Raw genomic sequence first — 16,284 nt, 5'->3', positions numbered from 1 at the left:
TATGTACTTTGTCCATTGGTCCATTTTTCTCATTGATTTTTTTTGGGGGGGTTGTTCCTGTGACATGTGAAAGTTCCTGGGCCAGGGGTCGAACTGATACCAGAGCAGTAACCAGAGCCATAGCAGTGACAATGCCAGATCCTTAACCTACTGAACCACGCAGCAACTCCTGTTTTTCTTATTGATTTTTAAGACTTCTTTATGTTGTGTGGCATATATGCTAAGTCTTTTTGCCTAGTTCCTTATTTGCCTTTTAGCTTTTACTGTAGTAGTTTAAATAATTTATAGTTGAATCGCTCTTTTCCTTTATGGTCATTTCCTTGGGGGTCATATTTAGAAAGTCCTTCCCTACCCTCAAGTCATGTAAATGTTCACTTACATTTTCTTCAGCAATTCTTTTAATATCTATGTACATAATATACACATATATAAAAGGTATACATGTATATTCATAATTTTAAAATACATGCTAATTTAAATACTATAGAAATCAATAAAATAGAAAAGAAAATTTCTTATAACCTTATTCCCTGGAGATAAGCATTGCTATGAGTTTGGTAAAATTTTTCCAGACTTTTTTTTTTCTATGCATAGGTACATATAATTTTCTAACATGGAGTTGTGTACATTGCTGTTTTTCACTTAAAATATATCATTACATCTTCCTAATCAGTATATATAGATCTACCTTATTTTTTGTACCTGCTGAATTTCAATCAGTGCATGAAAATGTCACAACTTACTAGTTACTCCCTATGGAAAGAATGTTAAGGGCATCAGATTGGCACAGCAGTGAATAGCTATCTAAGGTGATTCTTTTCCTAAACAGTTGTTGACACTCACTTTTAAGAGAGCCTCTTCATAGTGGGACCTGGATTCACGAAACAAAAGAAAGGCATAGTGCTGGGCTATCCGGTCAAACAGCTTGCTCTGGATCTCCTTCTTCGGCTGCCAGGAATAAAAACGGAGAAGGGATAAGAGCCCTTTCTTGAAACAGCCAGGGGCCAAGAATCTTAACTATTTCTCTCGTTTTTAGGACTCTTACTCTCAAGGTATTTAACCTCATATTATTTATGAAATAATACAGTAGTTTGTTTTGTAGGATCTGTAATACGTGTGCAGAGAAGCAGAGTGTAGAAGAAGGCACCCTAACTGGGCCAGGAGGTCCTGACTCTGCTCTTGGCCCTGTTCTTGTACACCCACCTGCCAAGGACCCGTTCCCAAAGCTCAGGGGAGCTGCAGGACATGGTACACTGGGCACAGCCTGGGTGGGGAAGGGACAGGTGACAGATGAGACTGTAGGGGTGGTCCGTGGAATCAGAGGGGTTTGTAGCCCATGTTAAAGAGGCCGGAATTTGTTCCATGGAAAAATAACTTAAGGGAGAAAGGCCATCAGATTTGCCTTTACCTGGTACCTTTCATGAAAGATCCACCAGAAGCTATCCAGCCATATGGCTCTTAGAGACGGAGAAAAGAGAAACTTCTCGAATTCTCGATCTGAACAGAAAGACTTGAAACAGAATTCATGTGATTATTGCTATTGTTATTGTTTGCTTATTTATATATTATTTGAAATTTACCTGGAGCCACAGCCAGATTCATAGTCATCTTCACTCAAAACAAGCCTTTCCTCCTATGTTCCATGATGTTGTTAACCACACCACCTCCCCACCAGTCATCTTCAGAGTCAACATACTTCGGAGTCAATTAAAAAAAAAAAACCTAGGAGTTCCCGTCGTGGTGCAGTGGTTAATGAATCCGACTAGGAAACATGAGGTTGCGGGTTCAGTCCCTGCCCTTGCTCAGTGGGTTAACGATCCGGCGTTGCCATGAGCTGTGGTGTAGGTCGCAGACGCAGCTCGGATCCCGCGTTGCTGTGGCTCTGGCGTAGGCCGGTGGCTACAGCTCCGATTTGACCCCTAGCCTGGGAACCTCCATATGCCAAGGGAGCAGCCCAAGAAATGGCAAAAAAAAGACAAAAAAAAGACAAAAAAAAAAAAAAAAAAAAAAAAAAACCTAACCTTTTAGTGAGTGCTGACTATTTATCTTGCCAGGTGTTTACATGTTTTTCTTTAACCCCTACAGTAATCATACAAGGCATGTGTTATTATTTCCATTTCACTGATGAGGAAACTGAGGAATTAACTGCTGAAGCCACTTGCCCAAAGTAACACAGCCAGCAAGTGGCAGAACCAGGATCAGAACCCATAACCCTAGGCAGCTGCTCCATGCTCTCTCATCTATGTTCAAATAATAAGAATCAAAATCAACAAATGTTGATATTATACAAATCCAAATAACTGGACTGTGAAATTCTGCTGAGTTAGTAGTAAGTAGATGGAATTCTAAAATTAGAAAAGGATTATCAGTGAACTCAGAAAGGCAGAAAATTCAGGCTTCATTGTCCCAAACTGGGTCTTGAAACTTGCCTGACTCCCAAGCTGCTACCATAATAATATTTAACACTTGTTGAATGCTGGGCCATGGGCTATGCTGTTCATTCCTTATCTCACTTTAATTTTTTTGGCCATGCCCATGGTATGTGGAAGTTTCCAGGCTAGAAACTGAACCGTGCCATAGCAGTAGCAATGCCAGATCCTTAACCGCTAGATCACCAGGGAACTCCTCTCACTTTATTTTTTACAATCTATCTCTGTGGTTGGTGCTGGATGATGAAACTGTTATCCTCAATTTATAAAAGAGCAAAGGTTAGGATTCTTGCCTAAGCTTACACAGCCCCGGGGGCTCGGAAGCAGGCAGCCTGGCCCCAGAGACACGGCACAGCTGATGGAGGAGAGGATGTGAGGAGGCAAGTAAAAGTTTGGGATGGCCCCTGAGCAGGATGGAAGAGGGTCCTTTTAAAGGCAAGGCACAGATCTGCCTTGAGTTTCCTGGGAGCCAAAAGAAAGTAGGAACCAGCACCAGTGGTAAGACTAAAAGCATTCCAGGAGATGCTGTTTTTCTTGGGGTTAAGCTCTAAGGAAGACATTCCCCAGGGGACCTAACAAATGAGACTTAAGTAACATAGTAGTCACTGTCCTGGGGCCTCCTACTCAGCAAATGGAACAAGAGCACATGGGCCAGTGGGCCTGTCAAGGGCAGCAAAGACAGCTGAAAGGTCAGGCAGGAACAGCGGACCTGTGAAACACACAATCCATTTGTTCTCAAGCCTTTCTTCCATTTTAATATTATATAAGAGAAGAAAAAAACTATATATAATCTTACCACTCAGAGAATGCTGGCAATATCTATGTATGTACGTATCCTGGATTTTCTATTGTGTGCTTACATGATACTGTATTGCAGAGTTTTATATACCGATGTTTTTCATTTAACAACATGGTATAGCATGTTAAAATACTCCTTATAAGTACTCACTGTAGTGGCTAAGTAGTCCATGATATATAAACCAAAAATGACTATTATTCTTCTATTATTGATCATGAAACTGTTTCTAATAACATCGATAAGGAGTTCCCATTGTGGCTCAGTGGTAACAAACCTGACTAGCATCCATGAAGACTCAGGTTCGATCCCTGGCCCTGCTCAGTGAGTTAAGGATCCTGCATTGCTGCAAGCTGCAGTGTAGGTCAAAGACGTGGCTCGGATCTGGCATTGCTGTGGCTGTAGTATAAGCCGGCAGCTGCAGTTCTCATTTGACCCCTAACCTGGGAACTTCCACATGCTGCAGGTATGGCCCTAAAACAAACAAACAAACAAAAATTGATAATAAAAACTATCATACTGCAAGGTAGAGCATGCTATCCCTGTTTTATGGGAGAAGAAACGAGAGTCCAGAGAACTACTTAGTCACCAAGATGTACTGCCTTCAGTTCCTTGCTGTCTCAGAAACAATGCGGTGAACATTTTTTCATACTGCCCCGGAGAGAAGTGATGCTCTCAGTGCCTGCCGCCCCTCCACCTCTCTGCTGAAAAAAGCAGGGGCTCAGGTACCTGATCCCGGGCTGACCACTGCCTGCCCTGGGGGCCATCACTGGGTGAAAGGCAGCTTGTCCACGCACTGGCCACAGTCCATGCTGGAGCCTGGCACTGGGACTTCAGCAAACACCACTGTCATACTGGGCAGTGACTGGCCCAGACAGATCATCGCTCTACAAGAGTCTGAATGCAAGATGGAACTGATGTGGAGACATGGCCAGAGAGAGGGCAGAGGGGAGAAGTCATGGAGAGCAGGGGGCGCCAAAGAGAGAAAGAGACAGGCAGAGAGAAGCAGGGATGAGGGTACGTTTTGAAGTAGCAGTGAAAAGTACAGTGAGAAGAGACTGAAAAGCTGGGTCCCAGGAACGGTGGGGTCACTAGTTAAGAGCTGAAGGGACAATGGTCAGAGCTGCTTTGGGGACCCTGGAGCTGCTGGGTGGTCATCAAGGGTGATGAGGCACAGCCGTGAGGCTGCTAGACCATTTCCTGGGCTCCCTCCCCTCTCCACTCCTCCTGCCCCTGAGCGACCGGCGTTGTCTCTCACACACACAGTTCTGCTGGGCCTTAGAACTCTCCCTCCCTTCCTCCCTAAGGAACCCAGTGTGCACTACTCTCCAAGTGGGTAACCATCCCAAGGGGTTCCATAGGGCATGGGAAGCAGATATTTTAATCAATGTCTAACTGAGAAAAAAATTTAAGTTTACCAATATACAACAACACAGTGACTGACAACAGAGCACATGTGTCATTTATAGAGAAACATATATCATGAGGGTGTGTACTCAACATTTTGTGCTAATTGGATAGGTGATCAGAACAGTCAGGAGGAGTTCCTGTTGTGGCTCAGTGTGTTGAGAGCCTCACTGGTATCCATGAGGATGTGGGTTCCCCTGGCCTTGCTCAGTGGGTTAAAGATCCGGCATTGCTGTGGCTGTGGTGTAGGCTGGTGGCTGTGGCTCTGATGGGACCCCTAGCCTGGGAACCTCCATATGCCATGAGTTTGACCCTAAAAAGACCAAAAAAAAAAAAAAAAAGAGAGAGAGAGAGAGAGAAAAGAATAGTCAGGAGACCAGAGCTCTGGAAGATGGGCCTGGGGTCTAATCTCAGCTCAGTCCCTTGCAAATTGTGTGGCCCTCAGCTCTCGGTTTCCCGGGGTGAAAAACTGGGACAGCTGTGTCGGCCGCACAGGTTGGTTGGCTGGGCGTCACGGGGGGAGCGGCCACTCTCCGTCCTTACCTTGCCACTAAGGGGGTTTCTCTCGGCCTGCACCACATTGCTCACCATGTCAGAGAAGCTCACCCCATTCGGAAGCCTGTTTGGCCTAGAGGTGTCAAAGTGTGTATACTGGTACAGCTCTGCCAGCAGACTTTTATCTGCTGTTTTCTGAAGCAAAAAAAGCAGAATGTGAAAATGAAGCCCATCATCTTGATAGTTTAAAACAGCAGGCTGGCCTCCCCTTTTTACCATGAAGCTAATATAACAACGTTATGGAACGTCCAAAGCTAATGAGAGTGACTTCGTGGTTTCAGAATCCCGTACCAGAGGCCTATTTACTTTATTTTCTATGTTCCCTTTCAGGTTTTGAGCACAGGTCTACAAATATGTACATTATTACAATCATTTTACAGTCCCTACATGCACACACACACACTTTTATGTCCGGCTTTATCCACTTAACTTTACATTGTCGCATTGCTAGACGGTCTTCAAATTTATCATTTAAAATGTCTTGCTAAGAAGATGTGTTACAATTTAACTATTCACTGATTACTTACAATTAATGTTACTTATTAACAGCTTGGAGCATACAGTTCCCCCTGCCCAGTGGTTATTTATTTAATATTAATTTCTCAACATGACAACATTAGATATGAATATGACTATCCCTATAGTTCTTTTTTCAAATTTATTTTAATTTCTTAGCACTTTTTAAATAATTAAACCTATAGTTCTTAATACAGATCATTAAATATATTTTGGAATAAAAACAAACCACAACTATGAAAAATGTAAAAATACAGAAAAGCAGAAAGAGGAAACCAATGACCACCACCCAAAGGCACCTACTGGAAACATTCTGAGGGACCGAGTTCCTTTCTAACCGGGCTATGGCCTTGAGAATGGAAGAACTCAGTGATTAACTGCTTGGAGCTAGTCAGATGTCAGCTCCCCCATTTACTAGCTGTGCCACCTCGGACAGGACATTTAAATCTGCTCAGCCACCAACACAGGTAGGATGACAGTCAATGCAGACCATCAACCACCTGGCTTTAAGCTGTGAATTTCCTAGACTAAAGGATAACCTTCTTTAGCCTTTAAAGGTTTGAATACGCATGAGCTGCGCAGTTTAAAGAGCAAGCTTGGGAGATTCTGCACTGGGGTGGGTTGAGGAGGGGCCGCATTGCTTCTGGAGAGGCAGCAGAGAGAGCCTGGCCCCGGGTCGGAGGATCTGAGCAGGAGGCAGGGCTCTGCCACCAACGAGCTACATGAAGCTGGAGAGGTCCTCTGACTGCTCCTGTCAGCTTCCTGGGATGTCTGCAGTGACCAGCAAAACCAGCACTGCTGTGGGAAGGGACCCTTGGAGCTGTGCAGCACTGTGGTTCTGTGTGAACTGAATCTGAACTCATTGTTGAAGGAAATATTTTCTAAGTTCTAAAAATAAACAGACGACTTCTGGAACACTCCTCATTCTACCTTTTCCAGGGTGTTATGAAAAATTCTAGCATTATTAAAGTACTTTAAGATTCTCTAAAAAGGGAACCCTGCCATTTTCCTGCAGTCACCATCCAGGTGCCAAGTATCCTCTCCCTGGGAATAAAATCGATTTCATGCCCAGCAGAAACCTGCCAAAAACAGACGCAGCAATAGATCCCTTACCCTTTTGGTAATGACAGATTTCACATTCCTGGAATCTGAGCCTCTGAAAATAAACTTCGATTTACTTTGACTCTTTCCTGCAGAAGAACGGAAGAAGAGAAACAGGATGTGAGGAACCACGGAGACTGCTCGCCACTACGTGGTAATTATACCTACGGTTTTTCATTCAACATGAGCAGCCAGGTGACACACACACGATTAGTCTCCTTAGATCCCACCTGGATTGCTGACTTCCTGATTCCCCTCCTTATTATTCCCCTCCTGAGCCACAGAAGTAATCAGGAGCAGTAGATAAAACATGGGCTTTGAAATCAGGCTGGGGCTAAGCCAGGACCTGCCATGGACAAGCTGTGTGGCTTTCAGCAAGTTGTTTCCTTACCCCCAAGCCCGTTCTCTCATCTATAAAACATATTCAGTGGTACCTGCCTCTCAGATAGGGGCCAGTGGAAAACTTTAACAAGGGGATATGTGTGAAAGCACCTGGTGCAATGTGTCCCACAGCAGGCGGTCTCGAGATGGTACTGTCCCTCCCTCCTTCCTTGCCCAATGCCAAGAAGTTAGATTTAAGGCTTTTTCAGAAGAGGCCAAAAATATCCTCATCTGAAATTCCGGATTCCTACTCAATTGCATTTTAGATACTAAAAAAACCAAACCCCACAAAAACACCAAGACTATGAGAAAGGAGTTTTGCCTCTGTCTCCCGAGTTGCTGCGAGTTTTCTCTCTTAAAGCCTTCTTCTCCACCTCAAATGTCTCAATTGCCTTCAAAAACCAAAAAGAAATGGGACATTAGGGATCAGTGCAAATCTCAGAGGAGAGCAGGTGTCAGGGACAAGGCGATTTCTCCTGCTGGTGTGCAAAAGGCCTGGAGCAAAGTTTGTGGCAGTGTCTTGCTGTCTCCCCACTAGACAGTAGGACCTTGGTAGCCATCAGTGTCACTGACCTCATCCCCCTGAGTGTCACCACCAGTCTGTCCCCCACCTCCCTCTCTCAAGTTGCCCCTCCTCCTGGCCACACCTCTGAGAAGTACAGGATTTGGAACGGGGTTCCAAATTGCTCCAAGGGTTCCAAGCTATTGTTTAACCTCTGAAATGGGGGCTAATAACACCTACCACCCAGTGCTCTTATAAGGATCAGATACAAAGAATTTAATGCATTTGAAAACACTAGCACAGAGGCTATCTGTTAGGAGCTGCTCAATAAAGAGTAACCATTATTATTAATCATCATATTCTTTTTTTTTTTTTTTTGTCTTTTTGCTATTTCTTTGGGCCACTCCCTCGGCATATGGAGGTTCCCAGGCTAGGGGTCTAATCGGAGCTGTAGCTGCCAGCCTATGCCAGAACCACAGCAACGCAGGATCCGAGCAGTGTCAGCAACGCAGGATCCGAGCAGTGTCTGCGACCTACACCACAGCTCACGGCAACGCCAGATCGTTAACCCACTGAGCAAGGGCAGGGACCGAACCCGCAACCTCATGGTTCCTAGTCGGATTCGTTAACCACTGCGCCACAAGGGGAACTCCATCATCGTCATACTCTTGACCTCTCAAGAGATTCCTCTTGACCTCTGACTCCTCCTCCCCCCACCCCTGCTAAAGAGGAAGGAAAGGAAAACGAATGTCAGTGACCCAACAAGTTGTACTGATTATCAACCATAAGCTCATCTGCAAATTAAAAAAAACAGAAACAAAAACCATAAGCCCAACACTGAGCCTGGACAACAAAGTTAACAAAGTAGACCCTATGTCCTTGCCCTCAAGGAATTTACAATCTATTCAGAGAGCTTGAGGATATGACAATAGAACCTTCCAAAACAGGAGGAAAAAAAAGACTGGAAAAAAAAAAAGAACAATATCCAACAATATCCAAGAACAGTGGGATAAGTACAAAAAAAGTGTAACATAATGTATGCGTAATGGGAATACCAGAAGAAGAAAGAGAAAAGAACAGAAGGAATATTTAAAGCAAAATTACTGGAACACTTCCCAAATTAATGTCAGACACTGAAACACAGATCTAGGAAACTAGATAACACCAAGCAGGATATACACAAAAAACAAAACCCAGGAGTTCCCTGGTGGCTCAGCAGGTTAAGCATCCAGCACTGTCATTGCTGTGGTGTGGTTTCAACCCCTGGCCCAGGAACTTCCACATGGCCAAAAACAAAAACAAAAAAACTACACCTAGGCATTTCATACTCAAACGTTAGAAAATCAAAGAAAAATCTCGAAAGAAGCCAGAAGGAAAAAACACTTTACCAAGAGGGTAGCAAAGACAAGTATTACATCTGACTTCTCAGAAACCATGCAATCAAGAGTAGAATGGAGTGAAATATTTAAAGTGGGTTTTTTTGTTGGTTTTGTTTTGTTTTGTTTTTTTGTTTGTCTTTTTGCTTTTTCTAGGGCCGCTCCTGTGGCATATGGAGGTTCCCAGGCTAGAGGTCAAATCGGAGCTATAGCTGCTGGTCTACGCCACAGCCACAGCAACACAGGATTGGAGCTGTGTCTATGACCTACACCACAGCTCACGGCAACGCCAGATCCTTAACCCACTGAGCGAGGCCAGGGATCAAACCCACAACCTCATAGTTCCTAGTTGGATTCGTTTCTGCTGTGCCACAGTGGGAACTCCTGGCGCTTTCTCACTATACTTAGCATGTGGTCCAGGAATCATGCTCCTGGGTATTTATCCAAGTGAACTGAAAATATATGTCCAACGAAACCCTGCATGTGGAAGTTTATAGCAGCTTTATTCAAAACTGACAAAATTTAGAAGCGACCAAGATGTTCTTCAGAAGATTAACCGGTAAATAAACTGTGGGACACCCAGACAGTGGACTAATATGAAATGGGCTACAAAGAATGGGCTATTATGATATGAAAAGATGGAGAAACCTTAAAGACATATTACTAAGTAAAAGAAATCAATCTGAAACAGTGACACATGTTATGATTCCAACTCTATGACAGTCTGGAAAAGGTAACACTAAAGAGAGCAAAAAGATTCGTCCTTGGTTGCCGAGGACCAGGGGGAGTGAGGGACGAAGAGTAGCAGAGAGGATTTTAAGGCAGTGAAATTATTCTGTATAATGCTACAAAGATGGATACTTGTCATTACAAATTTGTCCAAATTCATAGAATGTACAGCAAGAACCCTAATGGAAACATGGGCTTTGGGTGATAGTGATGTGTCAGTTTGGGTTCATCATTTACAATAAGGGAACCACTCTGGAGATGGGAGGTTGTGTGTGTGTATGGGGACAGAGGTATATGGCAACTCTGTACCTTCAGCTCAGTTTGCTATGAACCTAGAACTGCTCTGGAAAATAGGTTATTGCTTTTTAAAAAATCTATATCTTTGAGAACTTCTATTGTGCAAATGCGCTTTCAAAGACATAAAGGGGCCCCCAGGGCCCTTTCTTCCTGGAAGCCTCTGCACCCATAACTTACCAGGCTGTGCGCCAGCGGATTGGGACTCAGATCTATTTCACCAATCATTTGGTTCACCTGGTGTATGGAGCCAATAAGGCACGCTGGAGGTGAGTCTGCTGAGGAAATTCTCTGCGTGATGATTACACACAGCAGAACAGGATGGGCAAGCCTGACAAGAACGGGGGCTCACTCCCTTTCTGGGTGGCCTCCCCATTTAATTATTTTCTTTGCAAAAACTCCTGCATCTTTATCTTGTCTTAAATGAGTTGCTTTATAAATTATAAACAAAAATAACCATATTCTAGACATCTTGGAAAATAGGAAAAGAATCATCCGTTATGCTACAACTTGCTAGCATTTGGGAGATTTCTCTGTAGCATTACTATATACACACTTCCTTACATAATTATAATCCCAGCGTTTGTCTATTTTACTACACTGACTTTTCTCCCACTATTATGATCATTTTCCATAAAGCTAAATCATCCTTTTTTTTTTTTTTTTTTTTAAGGCCACACCTGCAGCATATGGAAGTTTCCAGGCTAGAGATCAAATCAGAGCAACACCAGATACTTTCATCCATTACGCCAGGCTGGGATCAAACCCATGCTTCCAAAGCAGCCCCAGCTGCTGCAGTCCAATTCTTAACCCACTTCCCATAATGTTTTTTAGGGCTGCACCCGGGGGCATATGGAACTTCCCAGGCTAAGGGGCGAATCAGAGCTACATTTGCTGGCCTACGCCACAGCCACAGCAACGAAGGATCCTTAACCCATTGAGCGAGACCAGGGACTGAACCCACACCCTCATGGATACTAGTCAGGTTTGGTACTGCTGAGCCCCGACAGGAACTCCCATAATATTTTAAATAGCAGTATATGAATCCATTTAGAGAATGAATCTTTTTAAATGTATTTATTTATTTATTTTTGGCTACTGTGATGTGCTTGATGTGGGATCTCAGTTCCCAGACCAGGGGTTGAACCTGGACCACAGTGGTAAAATGCCAGGTCCTAAACCTCTAGACCACCAGGGAACTCCCAGAGTGCATTTTAATAGACTTAACTGTCCTTTGGCTGTTGAATATTTAAGTTGTTTATGATTTTTTTTGCAATTATAAATAATGCTGTGATGTATATAATCATGCACAGAGCTATTTCCATATTTTGGGTTATTTCTTTAGGAGAGATTTCCAGGTTAAGGATGCCTGGGCCCAAGGGTATCTCAATCTTGTTTATCACTGTTGAAACCTCTGCTCAGCTCAATAGCCCCCCCTCATTATCCTCCCTCTGTTTGCGTTTCTTTCTATATCAGTCTCAACTGGTTGAGAATATATCCCTTGAAAAAGCCCCATAATCCTATCACTCCTCACTGCTTTCACATAAAGCAAGGTTCACTGTTATCTCCAAGACCCTCAAGTCTTCTTACAAATTAGAGGATACTTGCTTGACAAGTAAAGATGCCAAGGAGGAACGTGACAGATCAGAGGAAGTGAAATGGATTAGTTAAGTTGAGATGAGTGTGGGATTAAGAAGAAAAAGGGCACATTAGAAAAAGGCCCAGGAGGAGTTCCCATCTAGGCTCAGAGGAAACAAATGACTAGTGTCCATGAGGATGCGGCTTTGATCCCTGGCCTCGCTCAGTGGGTTAAGGACCCAGTGTTGCTGTGGGGTGTGGAGTAGATCACAGACAAGGCTCTGATCTGTTGTTGCTGTGGCTGTGGCATAGGCCAGCAGCTGCAGCTCTGATTCGACCTCTAGCCTGGAAACCTCTATATGCCGCGGGTATGGTTCTAAAAAGACAAAGAAAGAAAGGAAGGGACAGAGGGAGGAAGGAAGGAAGAAGTCCCAGGAAAGTGAGACCCTGAAGCACGTCCTGATGGGACTAGTTGTGCTCATCTCAAGAAGGGTTTCTGAGAGACATGCAAGGTGAGGGGTGCAGAGGGATACATGCATTTCTGGCAGCAGCTTGACTTAAAGGTAAATAAACTCTATCTAAGATGGAAAGACATGGTTATTTATAAACCGAGAGGGTCTTTAATTGCTGGATGAGTTCCACGGTCCTCCAGAAATGGGATTCTGTGGGTTCTTGGGATACAGTTCAGGGTCAGAAGTGAGATGAGGATCATTGAAGGAAAAGACAGAGAAGGAAGATGCTGGTAGAGCCTGGATGATGCCAAAAGGGACAAAGTCTGGACCCAGGTGGAGGCGCTGGCAGGTGAGAAGAGGAGAGGTCAGATGGAGTCAGAAAAAAGAAGACAAAGAAAAGTTGGATATTTAGCTAACTTGTCTGAGGGCAGAGGGTTGGACCATGGCTTCTTAGTTACTATCTACATGGATAATTCTTTGGAAGATAGACGGGAAAGGAGGGGACAACGGTGGGAGGAAAAAAGACATTTTTTTCTCTTCTTCCCCATTCTTTCAACGAATATATCCAGGATTTCTTCCTTTGGGGCTCTGTCTGATTATCTTAGTAAAACAAACTCAAGTCAAACAATCTTTTGCAATCTCCAATTCCTTTAGAGGCTAGGTATGGCTTAAGCGATTGAAAAAAAATTAATGAATATTTAAGAAATGAGCTAGTATGGAGTTCCTATCATGGCTCGGCAGAAACAAATCTGACCAGCACCATGAGGACGCGCAGATTCGATCCCAGGCCTTGCTTAGTGGGTTAAGAATATCCAGCGTTGTGAGCTGTGGTGTAGGTCGCACACGAGGCATGGATCCTGCGCTGCTGTGGCTGTGGTGTAGGCCAGCAGCTACAGCTCCAATTTGACCCCTAGCCTGGGAACCTCCATATACCTTGTATGCAGCCCTAAAAAGACAAAAAAAAAAAAAAAAAAAAGAGCTTGTAAGTGGTATGTATTATAGACTCAAGCCTAAGTTACATCTCTGTGCAGTGTTTTTGTCCCCATCATAGATGGCACCACAGAAGGATACAGGGTGGACTGTCCTCCAGGTTCTTCCTCATGGCATCCTTCACTTCATTCTGTGCAGTGAGTGAGACAGCCAAGTGCTCATCCACTGGCACCATTGGCAAGGCAGTGAAATTGATGACGTCCATCTTCCTGAAAGCAGTCATGGTCCAGTTCCTTGTAAACTGAAAAGCAGTGAGTTTCCACTCTTAAGAGCCTCTCATTCCTCACTATGACCTTGTGCTCCATTCAACCAGCCTCCTGGAAATCACAAACAGCAAAGAACCGTCTTAGAAAGCACGACCACAGTTCATCTCCTAAGCAGGGTACGTGCTACATGCAACATGGGAAATAAATGTTGAAGAAGCCTATTCTTTTTTTTTTTTTTTGTCTTTTTGCTATTTCTTGGGCCGCTCCCAAGGCATATGGAGTTTCCCAGGCTAGGGGTCTAATCGGACCTGTAGCTGCCAGCCTATGCCAGAGCCACAGCAACTCGGGATCCGAGCCGCGTCTGCAACCTACACCACAGCTCACGGCAACGCTGGATCATTAACCCACTGAGCAAGGGCAGGGATCGAACCCGCAACCTCATGGTTCCTAGTCGGATTCGTTAACCACTGCGCCACGACGGGAACTCCTGAAGAAGCCTATTCTTAACTGAGGGCTTCAAGGTATGTATCCTTTTGCTCTCTATTTGCTGATCCCCACCCCTACCCCCTGATTAAAATTCTTCTAGTTTTAAAAGTAAGGAGACTAGAATACTGAAAAAGCTGGGGCCCCAGACCACACAGCAAGTCAGTCTCCAAATTAGAAATGCAATCCAATCTCTTTGCCTCTCCGAGCCTCACTTGTAAAGTCAGAGATTTGGATTAGATCCCTAAGACCCTATTCAGCTCTCAGATGCTGGGGTTTTATGATACTGGGTCCATCTCCTCAGCATGAGGCTCCTCATCTACCTGGGGCTCTCTGCTCCCTCTCAGGAAACTGGCCCCCTCACTACCCTTCCTCCTGGACCTGGAATATTCTGGCCACACTGTTCTCCTAGGTCCTTGCTTATTGGCCAGGAGGAATTCACCACTACCATCTGTGGGTGCTTCCTGCTCAGAGCTTGGTGGTATAGGCCTGGTTATAATGAAGACTCGGATCTGCCCTCAGGAAGCATAATGGAAAGAGCGAGAAAAGGCAGAGTTTGGTGGAAAAATGAACTGAGGTGCCCTTTCTCCACAGCCTCCTTTCCTCTCCTCTGGTTCATGCCTTCTGCCCTGCCCTCTTCTCCCCAGCCATGCATCCCATACGCCTGGCCCACCAAACTCCTCCCTGGTCCCTGCCAGGCTATGGTCTTTGTGCCTCTATGCCTTTGCACATGCTGTTCCCACCATTCAGTGATCAGCCCAGGTGATACATCTTTTGCAAAACCTTCTTAATAGTCCAGGCCAGTAGTATCACCCCTTCTCTGCGGAAGAATAAGAAATGTTCTGCCCTCATGGAACACATATCCTGGCAGCTAAGATTTGAAAGTCTCTTGTTTAAAGTTAACATGTTTAGACCTAAACATGTTAACTAAGTTAAAACAATGCTGACCTTAGAGTCAGTCAGACTTTTATTCAGTTTACCCTTCAGTCATTAAGTGACTATTTACTGGCTGCCCACCACAGCCAGCAGTGTGTGCCTACCGGAGAAAGGATGGCAAGCTAAACCAGACTTGATACCTGCCCTAACAGAGCTTACATCTACTAGGGGTGACATGTGATAATCAACTATATACATAATCATGAAGTATAACTGACCACTGCCTCAAAGGGAGGGACACAGTGCTGTGAGATGACCTAACAGTGGATACTGACCTAGTCAAGGGGATAAGGACTTGAAGGATGAGCAGGAGTTAATTAGATAAATGGGAAGGGGAAATACCATCCAAACAGAGCAGCATAAGAGTAGAAAGATAGGAGTTCCCGTCGTGGCACAGTGGTTAACGAATCCGACTAGGAACCATGAGGTTGCGGGTTCGGTCCCTGCCCTTGCTCAGTGGGTTAACGATCCGGCGTTGCCGTGAGCTGTGGTGTAGGTTGCAGACGCGGCTCGGATCCCGCGTTGCTGTGGCGTAGGCCGGTGGCTACAGGTCCGATTGGACCCCTCGCCTGGGAACCTCCATATGCCGCGGGAGCGGCCCAAGAAATAGCAACAACAACAACAACAACAAAAAAGACAAAAGACAAAAAGAGTAGAAAGATAGAAAAAGGCTAGAAGTGTGCATCACAGACGCACATGTGACAATTGAGTCCTTGGAATATGGTTAGTGTGACCGAAGAACTAAAATCTTAACTTTAATTAATTAATATTTAAAAGGTAAAGCAGAATAAAATTTTAAATATTGATTGTATGTTGGAATGATCATATTTGGGTCATATGAGTTAAATATTATTTGTATTAATATCACATGATTTTTTAATTTTTAAAAAATAAGGCTGGGGGATTTCCCATCATGGCACAGCTGAAAGGAACCTGACTAGGATCCATGAAGGACGCAGGTTCATCCCTAGCCTTGCTTAGTGAGTTAAGGATCCGGCGTTGTTGCCGGGAGCTGTGGTGTAGGTCACAGACGTGGCGGGGATCTGGGGTTGCTGTGGCTGTGGTGCAGACCAGCAGCTACAGCTCTGATTCCACTCCTAGGCTGGAAACCTCCATATGCTTTGGGTGTGGCCCTAAAAAAGCAAAAAAAAAAAAAAAGTATACATACACACACACGCACATATATATACGGCTACTAGGAAATTCTAAGTTACATATGTGGTCCACATTAAGTTTCCTTTGGACTGTTGTAGGTTAGACCATGCCGTTTGGTTCTAGGATAGGGACTTCTTCCCTTCTCAGTGAAGTGTACTTGTACTTGGAGCCAGAGACCCATGGGTCCTGTCCCTCATTGGTGCACTCACTAGGCACCCAGTAAATATCCCCTGAATGACCCTGATTTTCTTCATTTATCAAATGGAACCAAAAATACATTCGGTTAGGATTTTAGGAGATTTGGAGTTGATTCTTGAGTGCCTTCCTCACTGTGTGACCGTGAAGCGGCCCCTGGCTTCAGTTTCCCCTTCCCGTCGAATCGAATGAGAATCCGGGCT

At 44.5% G+C, this 16,284-nt stretch overlaps 2 protein-coding genes across 6 annotated transcripts in view; both read right to left on the bottom strand.

The window, feature by feature from the left end:
* The window catches only part of DMC1 (DNA meiotic recombinase 1), a 112,058-nt gene that overhangs the window by 95,442 nt on the left and 332 nt on the right, over window positions 1-16,284 (bottom strand). Inside the window, exons 2-5 of the mRNA XM_084955290.1 lie at window positions 13,188-13,423; window positions 10,267-10,349; window positions 6,817-6,893; window positions 5,176-5,322 (exon numbers count right to left, since the gene is read on the bottom strand). The gene's annotated coding sequence lies outside the window, so the exon portion shown is untranslated. The remainder of the gene's footprint in view (window positions 1-5,175; window positions 5,323-6,816; window positions 6,894-10,266; window positions 10,350-13,187; window positions 13,424-16,284) is intronic.
* The window catches only part of FAM227A (family with sequence similarity 227 member A), a 61,458-nt gene that overhangs the window by 44,842 nt on the left and 332 nt on the right, over window positions 1-16,284 (bottom strand). For all 5 annotated transcript variants that reach the window (XR_014803049.1, XM_084955287.1, XM_084955289.1 and 2 more), the window contains exons 2-8: window positions 13,188-13,423; window positions 10,267-10,349; window positions 7,508-7,577; window positions 6,817-6,893; window positions 5,176-5,322; window positions 1,409-1,510; window positions 844-948 (exon numbers count right to left, since the gene is read on the bottom strand). Coding sequence is in view for 4 of the 5 variants with exons in the window: in XM_084955287.1 (XP_084811413.1) it covers window positions 844-948; window positions 1,409-1,510; window positions 5,176-5,322; window positions 6,817-6,893; window positions 7,508-7,577; window positions 10,267-10,349; window positions 13,188-13,329 (726 nt within the window). In the remaining variant the exon portion in view is untranslated. The remainder of the gene's footprint in view (window positions 1-843; window positions 949-1,408; window positions 1,511-5,175; window positions 5,323-6,816; window positions 6,894-7,507; window positions 7,578-10,266; window positions 10,350-13,187; window positions 13,424-16,284) is intronic.

Source organism: Sus scrofa, chromosome 5 (assembly GCF_054392235.1).
Source record: "Sus scrofa isolate SSC_HxYL_T2T_F1_AM1 chromosome 5, Sscrofa_HxYL_maternal_Yorkshire_Landrace_v2.0, whole genome shotgun sequence".
NCBI lineage: Eukaryota > Metazoa > Chordata > Mammalia > Artiodactyla > Suidae > Sus > Sus scrofa.
The sequence above is the reverse complement of the archived record's forward strand: the minus strand, read 5'-3'. Positions and strand labels throughout refer to the sequence as shown.